This window comes from Hyperoodon ampullatus (genome assembly GCF_949752795.1).
Source record: "Hyperoodon ampullatus genome assembly, chromosome: X".
NCBI classification, from domain to species: Eukaryota; Metazoa; Chordata; class Mammalia; order Artiodactyla; family Ziphiidae; genus Hyperoodon; species Hyperoodon ampullatus.
Window position 1 is genome coordinate 22,357,902 of NC_136913.1, and position 12,194 is coordinate 22,370,095.

The 12,194-nt window shown below is 38.5% G+C and overlaps 1 protein-coding gene across 4 annotated transcripts in view; it reads left to right on the plus strand.

The window, feature by feature from the left end:
- POLA1 (DNA polymerase alpha 1, catalytic subunit) overlaps positions 1-12,194 on the plus strand; it is a gene marked incomplete at both ends in the record, with an annotated part of 294,126 nt that overhangs the window by 42,517 nt on the left and 239,415 nt on the right. For all 4 annotated transcript variants that reach the window (XM_079728267.1, XM_079728268.1, XM_079728270.1 and 1 more), the window contains 6 exons: positions 1,430-1,546; positions 4,830-5,005; positions 7,125-7,254; positions 7,748-7,867; positions 9,369-9,468; positions 11,074-11,198. In XM_079728267.1, coding sequence (XP_079584393.1) covers positions 1,430-1,546; positions 4,830-5,005; positions 7,125-7,254; positions 7,748-7,867; positions 9,369-9,468; positions 11,074-11,198 — 768 coding nt within the window. The remainder of the gene's footprint in view (positions 1-1,429; positions 1,547-4,829; positions 5,006-7,124; positions 7,255-7,747; positions 7,868-9,368; positions 9,469-11,073; positions 11,199-12,194) is intronic.

Genomic DNA, 12,194 nt, shown 5'->3' on the forward strand with positions numbered 1-12,194 from the left:
GGTAATAATTCATTGAGTTGTCTTTGCCACAGTTCCGAAGAGTCCTAAAACAACATTTTGCTTTGTGTTTCCTCCAGCCTTCCTTAGTTTGTAGACTCCTATCAAGGAGTTCTTCCTTTTGTCTTTTTTTCTGGGTTAATGGACCAATCAAATTATTTTGTGCTTTTGGGTTTTTTGGAGGGAAGTAGCATATAAATGCCTATATTTTAAGTGTAATATCGGTAATTTGGTTACATTGAAGCCTTGTGAAAAATGTTTGCCGTATATTTCTGTGTTCATTTTTGCTCTTGGACACCTCTCTGGAAGATGGTGTAGCCAGAGTACTGAGAGCCTGTAGGTTGTTACCAGTGTCTCTGCACCCACTTCCCTTATGGTATTTCAGGAGCCATCTTGAAAGTGCTGGGAAGATTCTGTCCACAGTGCCCTCCTGTGGGGCTCTGGCTCAGCACCAGGCCCTCACCCAATCTCCACTAGTAGTCTCTCTCTTGGACCCCAAGGAGATACCTTGGAGTCTAGGGTAGCTGGCCTGCTCTAGGGTGTAAGAGCCAAGACTTTGTGAGAAATCCAAACTGAAATAGGAGAGAATCCTGACATGGGTTTGAGTCCCTAATCCCAGGCATGATAATTTGGAAATGAGACTTCCTCATGTCCTTTGGGTCTCTTAGTTTAATAGACAAACTTGCCATAAATATATAGTGGTATATATTTTTAATTAAAATTAGTGACAAATCTGTTTATTAATTTATTTTAAACTTCATCTAGTTTAACTTACTAGAATAAACATAATTCACATGATGGGAATTATCATTACAGACATGGAGAATTTGGTAATATTTTTGAGATTTTTTTACTCGGGATAGTTTTGTTTCCATGTTTTTAGCAAATTTCTTATTTGAAGTATGGAGTGATAGTATATGTTTATTTTAGTTGCACATTGATTAAGAGTCTAAATCAGTAGTGTTTGAACTTAGTTCTTTGGGAAGAAACTAGATGCACTTCCTCCGTTTTCTAAGAAGTCTATGTAAACTGTCACGCAACATAGCTGGGCTCTTGGTTTTTAAGGAAGTAAGATGAAACTGTTTGAATACAGCTTTTACTGATCACCTAAAAAGTATGGGACATTAAAATTTGCATGAGACTGTGAAGCATGAGTTGCAAATTAAAAGACATCATATGAACCTTGCATCAATTAGGATAAAATAAAGTTTATTCCAGCAATCTGCTTAGCAGCCTTGTTAATGTCAAGGCTAATGAATGCTGCTGATGAATAAATTCCTGAAGAAGAAAGGACCCCAATCGGAGGTAAGCTCATGATGCCTTCAATTAGAGACCACAAAAAGAAAGGGCAAAGAAATTCTATGCATATGAAGATAAATCCTCTAATTTGCGTTTCTTATAATGTTATTGGCTGCCTTCTTTTTCTTACTAGGGTCATAATATTTATGGGTTTGAACTGGAAGTGCTACTGCAGAGAATTAATGTGTGCAAAGTTCCTTACTGGTCCAAGATAGGTCGGCTGAAGCGATCCAACATGCCAAAGCTTGGGGTAATAATAATTTTCAAAATCTTAACTTCTCTATTTGGCATCTTTATATGAAGTATCTACCAGGGAGTACCCTGTGCTTCTTTGACTAGGAATCTGTTGCCTTATGATAGGACATTTTAACTTTGGCACTAAACACCTTTTCCTTTGAATTCAGCATTTTATTGGTAAAAACCACTGGTAGTTTTTTTTTTTAACATCTTTATTGGAGTATAATTGCTTTATGATGGTGTGTTAGTTTCTGCTTTATAACAAAGTGAATCAGTTATACATATATATATGTTCCCATATCTCTTCCCTCTTGCGTCTCCCTCCCTCCCACCCTCCCTATCCCACCCCTCTAGGTGGTCACAAAGCACTGAGCTGATCTGCCTGTGCTATGCGGCTGCTTCCCACTAGCTATCTGTTTTACGTTTGGTAGTGTATATATGTCCATGCCACTCTCTCACTTTGTCACAGCTTACCCTTCCCCCTCCCCATATCCTTAAGTCCATTCTCTAGTAGGTCTGTGTCTTTATTCCCATCTTACCCCTAGGTTCTTCATGACCTTTCTTTTTTTTTTTCTTAAATTCCATATATATGTGTTAGCATACAGTATTTGTTTCTCTCTTTCTGACTTACTTCACTCTGTATGACAGACTCTAGGTCCATCCACCTCACTACAAATAACTCAATTTCGTTTCTTTTTATGGCTGAGTAATACTCCATTGTATATATGTGCCACATCTTCTTTATCCATTCATCCGATGATGGACACTTAGGTTGCTTCCATCTCCTGGCTATTGCAAATAGAGCTGCAAAAAATGAACATTTTGGTACATGACTCTTTGAATTATGGTTTTCTCCGGGTATATGCCCAGTAGTGGGATTGCTGGGTTGTATGGTAGTTCTATTTGTAGTTTTTTAAGGAACCTGATACAAATAGATGGAGAGATATACCATGTTCTTGGATTGGAAGAATCAACATTGTGAAAATGACTCTACTACCCAAAGCAATGTACAGATTCAATGCAATCCCTATCAAACTACCACTGGCATTTTTCACAGAACTAGAACAAAAAATTTCCCAATTTGTATGGAAACACAAAAGACCCTGAATAGCCAAAGCAATCTTGAGAACGAAAAATGGAGCTGGAGGGGGCTTCCCTGGTGGCGCAGTGGTTGAGAGTCCGCCTGCCGATGCAGGGGACATGGGTTCGTGCCCCGGTCTGGGAAGATCCCACATGCTGCAGAGCGGCTGGGCCCGTGAGCCGTGGCCACTGGACCTGCGCATCCGGAGCCTGTGCTCCGCAATGGGAGAGGCCACAACAGTGAGAGGCCCGCGTACCGCAAAAGAAAAAAAAAAAGGAGCTGGAGGAATCAGGCTCTCTGACTTCAGACTATACTATAAAGCTGTAGTAATCAAGGAAGTATGGTACTGGCACAAAAACAGAAATATAGATCAATGAAACAGGATAGAAAGCCCAGAGATAAACCCATGCACATATGGTCACCTTATCTTTGATAAAGGAGGCAAGAATATACAGTGGAGAAAAGACAGCCTCTTCAGTAAGTGGTGCTGGGAAAACTGGACAACTACATGTAAAAGTATGAGATTAGAACACTCCCTAACACCATACACAAAAATAAGCTCAAAATGGATTAAAGACCTAAATGTAAGGCCAGAAACTATCAAACTCTTAGAGGAAAACATAGGCAGAACACTCTATGACATACATCACAGCAAGATCCATTTTGACCCACCTCTTAGAGAAATGGAAATAAAAACAAAAATAAACAAATGGGACCTAATGAAACTTCAAAGCTTTTGCACAGCAAAGGAAACCATAAACAAGACCAAAAGACAACCCTCAGAATGGGAGAAATTATTTGCAAATGAAGCAACTGACAAAGGATTAATCTCCAAAATTTACAAGTAGCTCATGCAGCTCAATAACAAACAACCCAATCCAAAAATGGGCAGAAGACGTAAATAGACATTTCTCCAAAGAAGATATACAGATCGCCAACAAACACATGAAAGAATGCTCAACATCATTAATCATTAGAGAAATGCAAATCAAAACTACCATGAGATATCATCTCACACCAGTCAGAATGGCCATCATCAAAAAAATCTAGAAACAATAAATGTTGGAGAGGGTGTTGAGAAAAGGGAACCTTCTTGCACTGCTGGTGGGAATGTAAATTGATACAGCCACTATGGAGTACAGAATAGAGGTTCCTTAAAAAAACACTGGTAGGTTTAAAAATTAGCTCTTAGAATCTAGAGACAGCACATGTTTGTTAGCTCCACTTGGGCATCCCTAAGAGCAGAGTTGCGGGTTCTCGTTAAGGAAGAAGATGGGAAGGAGGAACGGGGGTTAGGGGAGGGGAGCAGACACTGAGTATGTAAGAAGACAACTAGCAGCATCCCTTGTGTGTTCGTTCTCTCTCACAGTAGCTCCAGGTTTATTGCACATTCTCACAGGGGTGGCAGAACTTGTTCAAGATCTTAGAGCTAGTAAAGGGAAGAAGTAAAATTTTGAACCCAGGCCCCGTGTGACTCTTGTAAAGCTTGTCACTTCTCATTCTACCTGCTTGCTTCACTGAAGAGAGGTTGGGTGGTTTTGGATGAAGCACCTTCATTTCCTAAACCTGACAGTGCTCAGCGCTTGAAATCTTATTTTAGTTAAAGCCTATCAGTAAAACGGCATGCTGCCTCATCAGAGAACTTAGGACTCTGTACCGTTATAATGCTCTCCAGAGGATTCTGCTGCTACAGTTTGGAGTTAGGGGCCAATGTTCTTGCTTCTTTTCCTATTCATATCTTTATGGCGATAGAGTTGTTATTAACACTTCATCCAAACACTTGCTTTGCTAACTCCTTACCCCCTTCAGGGTTCTTTATATGGCATCTTCTCAGTGAGGTCTACACGACCACCCTATTTAAGATGTAGTCCCCCCAAATTCCTTGTTCCCCTCACTCTGTTCTATTTTCTCTTTTCCATATACTTAATGACCTCCTAAAACTATATAATTTCTTTTTTTTATTGTATATTTCAATTGAGATCAGGAATCTTTTCTATTTTGCTCACCACTATATCCCTATATTCTGAGTGCCTGGAACAGTGTCAGATACGTAGTCAGTGTTCAAAAATATTTGATTGATGGCTGAATGAATGCATGAATGGAAGAATGAGAGTTTCATCATTGTAATTTTGGGGCTAGCCTCAAAGCAAGTTAGAATGAAATGTTCTCAGTATCTGTTCTTCCATGGGATTTGCTTTTTTTCCTCCCCTTGTAGGGCAGGAGTGGATTTGGTGAAAGAAATGCTACCTGTGGCCGAATGATCTGTGATGTGGAAATTTCAGCAAAGGAATTGATTCGTTGTAAAAGCTACCATTTGTCTGAACTTGTTCAACAGATTCTGAAAACTGAAAGGGTTGTAATCCCAATGGAAAATATACGAAATATGTACAGGTATGATCCTGGATGCTTCAGAATTTGTCTGTCTTGAAATTAACAACAGCAAGACACCAGAATCATCCTTAGGCTGGAGGGACAGGAGCCTGTGGTGTTATGAAGGGGGAAATTGTCTGTCTTCATGTCAGAATCACCATCTCCATTACTTGAGTAATTTGAATTATTTTGCTTTTTGAACTATTCTAATTTTATCATAATATCTCCTTTATTTAACACCATCTTGATGCTTCCTGAGAGCAGTTTGGAAATTGATGTGATATTTAGGTTTCTGCTCTTAATTCATTAATTCAGAAATTAATGCAAATATTTTAGAAATATAAAATCTGAGAAGTCTTTCAATTATTTGGAGATATTGCTGATTATTTCTTTTTTCCAGCCTTGTTGAGGTCAAATTGACAAATAAAAAATGTATTTTATTTCAGGTGCAACTTGATGTTTGATATACATTGTGAAATAATCCTCACAGTCAAGCTAATTAACCTATTCATCACCTCACACGATCACTATTTTTTTTCTTTTCTTTTCTTTTCTTTTTTTTTTTTTTTTTTTTGTGGTGAGGACACTTTAGATTTACCCCTCTTAGGAGATTTCAAGTATACGATACAGTATTGTTAACTGTAGCCACGTTGCTGTACATTAGATTTCCAGAACTTACTCATTTTGTGTAACAGAAACTTTGTGCTTGATTATTTCTTAAAATTTCTCCTACCCCTCTGGCCACTCCTCGTTCTTTTCTGCCCGTTCCTCCCAAGTCCTCAGACTGCTTCTCTTTCTGACTGCGCTCCCTCCCTGGGTGATCTCGTTGAGTCACAGGAATTTCAATACCACATGGGTGCTGATGCCTCCCGCCAGCATATCTTCAGCTTAGACCTCTCTTCCCTGAATTCCAGACTCATGTCTCCACCTGCCTGTTCTACTTAATGTCTGACATGAACCTCCAACTCATCTTGTTCCAAAACTGAGCTCCTGACCTTCTCTAGGTTCCTCTTATTTTTCCAGTATCGCTGGAAACCTCCAAAGTCATCCTCAGCCCAGAACCTCTGAGGCGTCTGTGATTCCTCTCTCTGACATCTTATGTTCCATGCATCAGGAAATCCTGTCAGCTCCATCTTCAAAATATGTCTCTATCTGACCACTTCTTTTCCCCTCCGTTGGACCCACCCTGGTCCAAGCCACCAACCTCTTTCTCCTGGGTCACTGGGTCTTTCTTACATTAGCCTCCTCACTGGTCTCCTTCCTTTTGCCCTTGACTCCTTGCTGTCTGTTCTCAACCCAGGAACCAGAGTCACCGTGCTAAAGTTAGATATGGCACTCTGCTTACAATCTCCTAGTGACTTTCTGTTTCATGCAGAGTAAAAACCAAAGTACTTATTTCGATTTACAGGGTCCTATACAATGGGTCTCTCTGCTGTTAGCTCTGTCCTTATCTTCTACTCTTCTCCGTCATTCTCTCTGTTGCAGCCATTGGTCTCCTTCTTGGTACTAGAACTGCCAGATTTATGCTCAGCTCAGGGCCTTTGAATGTGCTGTTCTGTCTGCCTGGAATGTTCTCTCAGAGATAACCCATCCACAAGGATTGCTCTCTCACCTCCTGCAGGTTTTTACTCTCAGTGGACTCTTTCTCAGTTCCCTAACTAAAATTTGTCTCTGCTCCTGACACTTAATATTCCCTTTGCTTCTTAGTTTTTCTTCTTAACGCTTAGCGTTATATAACATATCGCATATTAAATTTTTAATTTATATTCTGTCTTCCCCATGAGGACAGGAATTTTTGTCTGTTTTGGTCACAGCCAGCATCTAGAACAATGCCTGGCACGGAGTGGGTATGTAATACATATTTAATGGATGGATGAATGAAAGAATTTAGGGAGTTTTCAGATTGTATCTTTGTGGGATTTTTTGTGTGTTTTAGAGAAGGGCATTGATTGGGACCAATGGTATGAATGAATTCCTAATTTCATACTGGCCTTATTTTAAATTGTTCCCAAGGCTGAGGTGCCGTTGCTCTGAAGTTAACTTATACCAAAAATGTTTTGTGATAGTTTATGAAGTTATGATTATAATCATTGTTTCTTTTAATTACTTGATTCTGTTTCATTCTTTCTTTTCTGTACAGTGACTCTTCTCATCTGTTGTACCTGTTGGAACACACCTGGAAAGATGCCAGGTTCATTTTGCAGATCATGTGTGAGCTAAATGTTCTTCCATTAGCATTGCAGATCACTAACATCGCTGGGAACATTATGGTAAATTTAACATAGAAAGGGGGAAAAAGCATTTCCTGTTGGATCCAGTGTTTTCTGGGGGTAGTTGTTATATGATAATGGGTCTAAATGCATGCTTATAAAATAAGTAACTTGTATTCTGAAAGCTGGGCTTCTTTTGTAAAATGAAGAACTGCTTGGGAGAAGGGGAGGAAAGCCAGGTGCAGTATGTTGAAATTTGGAGGAACATAAGGACCATCTCTGACATCTGGATGTGTCTCATTTGTGGAATGGTCCATTTGGGAGTAAAGAAATAGCCCAAGTTGTCAGTATTTTAAGCTCTTTGTCTCCTTTTAACCATAACGCTTAAAGAAACTGCTAGAAATAATTTAGCACCTTTTTTTTTTTTAAAGCAGCCCTTGTTATGATGAGTGATTTTTGAAGGAGGTGCTATGATTAAATCTGCCAACTCAAAGTTGCTTTTGTTTATTCTGGTTTTGAGCTCAAGTTTTTTTAAAAAAATTCTCTTTAATAGTCTAGGACACTGATGGGTGGACGATCCGAGCGTAATGAGTTCTTGTTGCTTCATGCATTTTATGAAAACAACTATATTGTGCCTGACAAGCAGATTTTCAGAAAGCCTCAGCAAAAACTGGTGGGTCCAAAATTGTATAGTGTTTTGCTTTTTCTTATCCCCCCCCGCTTTATTATCTAGATAGCTGTTTTGGGGGGTTTTTTTTTTGCTGTGATAGTATCTGCTCCCCAAATAATTAATTCCCTGTATACTCTAGAAACTGTGTCACATTTGTTCTGTTGTTTTTGTGTGGTCATTTCCTTCTTTACGTTTCTCTATACAGATAAAAATTATTTGTGAAATATGAAATTCTTTGAGGGAGGCATTAGGCCTCTCTGATAGGTGACCATACCTGGAAAGCGTTTTGCCTCATTAGCCCTACCCAAACTTAGATGCAAGTTGAACCATTTATTTCCTTGAACCCATAAGCCTTTATTTTTGTGTTGCATTGTTTCATTTTTATATTCTAGTAGGATTAAGGTCACTACAATGAGGTTTCTGATGTGGCCTCCATCACATTGGAAGTAAAACTTAGCTACTGTTTTATCAGCACTGATAGTAATTGATTCAGAATGGGAGTTTAATGTTAAAATGACTCAGGTTCTTAGATTTGCTTGTTTTATGCACATTATCAAAATTAGTAAAGCAAGTATTAACTTACAGGAGTTTGACATCTGCTGAGGTATTGAATGTTGGCTATTAGTAAACTACTTGGGAAAGAATTTTCACTATATGGATGTACTTATTTTAAGGTGTCCATATTAATAATGAGAATAATGATAATATCTATATAAAATATTTTGTGTTTTTACATCATGAATGTTAGAGTAATGAATTTAAGAGGACTCTTAGAATCTCAACTTTTAGATAATATGACTAGTTGAATTTTTAGTGTCCATTGATTTTATTTTATTTATTTTTTAAAATTTATTTATTTGTTTATTATTGGCTGTGTTGGGTCTTCGTTGCTGCGCGCGGGCTTTCTCCAGTTGCGGTGAGCAGGGGCTACTCTTCATTGTGGTACACGGGCTTCTCGTTGCGGTGGCTTCTATTATTGGAGAGCACGGGCTCTAGGTGTACAAGCTTCAGTAGTTGTGGTGCGTGGGCTTCAGTACTTGTGGCTCATGGGCTCTAGAGCGCAGGCCCGGTAGTTGTGGTGCACGGGCTTCGTCGCTCCATGGCATGTGGGATCTTCCTGGACCAGGGTTCAAACCCGTGTCCCCTGCATTGGCAGGCGGATTCTATTCTTAACCACTGCACCACCAGGGAAGCCCTGTCCATTGATTTTAAAATGTGAAGTTCTGTGAATTCAAAAATATTTTAAAGTAGAATTTGCATACTTATCAACTCAGTTATAGTGTTTGTTTTGGTAACTGCCATGCTTGGCATTCATTAGGATTCATGAAAATATTACAATAACTGTCTTTCCTCAGAGGTAGGACCACTAACTAAAAGTAATGTTAGATAGAATGTTAAATAGAACTGTGTACTGCAGTTGGAAAGGTTGGGGGGGGGATCATAAACCTTCTAAATTGGTCCATTAGTTGCTGGCTGGTGAAGTTATCTTTCCATTTGATATTAGGGAGATGAAGATGAAGACATTGATGGAGATACCAATAAATACAAAAAAGGACGTAAGAAGGCAGCTTATTCTGGAGGCTTGGTATTGGACCCCAAAGTTGGTAAGGCAACGCAGCGGCTCGGTTTGCCCCTGATGCTAAGGAACTTAATGCACAGCCAGGCTTGAGAAACGAGAAGGCCTGAGTTGTGTTTTGTAGGTTAGCGAATAGGTTTCATAATGACCTTATTTTCTCATGTTCATGCAAAAATCTTGTTTGCCAGTCTAACATGGAATTAATGTGAATCTTTTGTGGTTTTTTTTGCTGTATTCCAAGAAAGCTTTATTTATGGACATAGAAATTTAAATTTTGTATAATTTTCACATATCATTGAAATAGTCTTTTAAAATTTTTTTCGACCATTTAAAGATATAAACACTATTCTTAGCTCATGAGTGGTACAAAAGGGGGTAGGTTGGAGGATTTGCTCTGTGCAGTTTGCCAACCTATTTGTCCCGTGGTAGGAGCGCCTCTGTCTCCTCCCATCTGCTCTTGGGCTCCGCCTCTGCCCAGCGTGCCAGGGCCAGTGCAATTGGACAGCAAAGTTAAAGTACAGGCAGTAACTACCAAATTGAACTTTAACAAGAGAATAATTGTTTCCTGTAATCATGAATGGCAAAGAAGATGTTTTGTGGTAAACAGAGCTAGAAAAGATTAAAAAAATTTTTTTAAATCATCTTAACCATTTTTAAGTGTAGTTGAGTAGTGTTGTTAACTGTATTCACATTGTTGTGCAGGAATGAATGTCAATTTTATCAAGTAACTTGAACTCTGAGTAGGAGACATTTTTGACAAAAGTGATTTTATTGTGAGTTGTAATGAGACAGATCACTCGTCCTTTGGTGTTAGATAGATCTGGCCTTGAATTCTGGCTATGTGCTCTTGGGCTGCCTGTTTTAGCCTCTGTATGCCTCAGTTTCCTTTTCTTTAAAATGACGGCAAGAAAAATACCATACAGAGACTTAAGGAATAATAGTACCAGACACAGAGTAAGCTATCAATATATGCTTGCTGTTGTTATTATTGTCTTAACTGTGGACATTTATTTTTATTCAGTTTCTTCTCAAGGTGAAGATAACTCTTTGTAAATGTCCTAGAGAAATATAGTAGCTTTCTGTTAACCCTTTGCAAGTGAAAAGGGTGGATCGTTCCACTGCTGACATTTATGTGTACCTCTCTTGTCTGATCTTAGCAGTTTGTGTACAGGTAAATGAGCTGCCTGTTTTATTCCCTGAAGGTGTGATTGTAAAACAAATGTATAACCACTCACTGGTATAGCTCATGAAACATTTGGGGAGTGGGGGTGTGGAGGGTAGGTGGGAAGGAATGCTTTCTTGAAGGAGAATTTAACGGCATTTTTTGGAAATGGATATGGCACTTGTCTAAAGTAATTGATATGGGAAGGTGTTTGCCTATAATAATGGCATACTTTGGTGACTGCTGGGGTTTCAAGGTGAGACAGTATCTTCTTGCCTTTTCTTTTGTGACCTGACTCTTCACTCTAATCCAAGTCATTTTTACAGAGTGGTAGTTGACTCCTTTTTTCCTTTTGTGTACCTCACAGCTCTGGATAGTATATCGTTTCATAATATATTACTTCTAATATGGCGTTTTGCAAAATCTGCTTTTTAAAAAGACTTTTTGTAACATGGGGCTTTTTTCTTGCAGGTTTTTATGATAAGTTCATTTTGCTTCTGGACTTCAACAGTTTGTATCCTTCCATCATTCAGGAATTCAACATTTGTTTTACAACAGTGCAAAGAGTTGCTTCAGAGGCACAGAAAGTTACAGAGGTTTGTATTCAACTGGGAACTCTGGAAATTGAGATTAAAAGTAGTGCTTAAAGAAGGAAGATAACCAAAGGGCTCAGTGTTCTAGTTTCTCCTCTTAAAAGATAACACTATATTCTTTTTTAGTGGTGAAAAAAGGGGGGAGGGTTGGGTAGAAGGAGACTCGGACTGGTTCTGTGTCTTTTATCTAACAGCTTTATTGAGACGTAACTCATGTACTCTGCAATTCACCCATCTAAAGTGTGCAATTTAACGGCTGGTAGTTTATTTGCAGAGTGCAAACTTCACTACAATCAATTTTAGGACATTTTCATTATTCCCCAAAGATACCCTACCGCTTTAGCTGTAACCTCGCTCAATCCCTTCATCCCTTCCAGGTCTAGGCAACCACTAATCCTTCTGCCTCTAGATTTGTGTATTTTTGTACACTTCATATAAATGGAGTCATATGTGACCTTTTGTGTCTGGCTTGTTTCATTTAGCATATTGTTTTCAAGATTCATTCGTGTTGTAGTATGTATTAGTACTTCATTCCTTTTTATTGCTGAATATTCCATTGTAGGGATATATCTCACATTTTGTTTATTTTAAAATCAGGTTGTCAATTTATGCAAAAATGCCTGCTGGGATTTTGATGGGATTGTATCAGATCTGTGGATCAGTTTGGGGAATATTGCCATCTTAACAATGTTAAGTCTTCCAGTCCATGAAAATCGAGTCTTTCCATTTATTTAGGTCTTTAATGTCTTTCAAAGATGTTTTCTAGTTTTCAATGTACAAGTCTTACATTTCTTTTATTAAATTCATTCCTAAATATTTCATTATTTTTGGTGCTGTTGTGAATGGAATTGTTTTCTTAATTTCATTTTTGGATTGTTCATTGCAAGTGTATAGAAATATGACTGATTTTTTGTATATTGATCTCGTATCCTGCAACTTTGCTGAACTCATTTACTAGTTGTAATAGTTTGTGATTTCTTAGGATTTTCTATATACAGG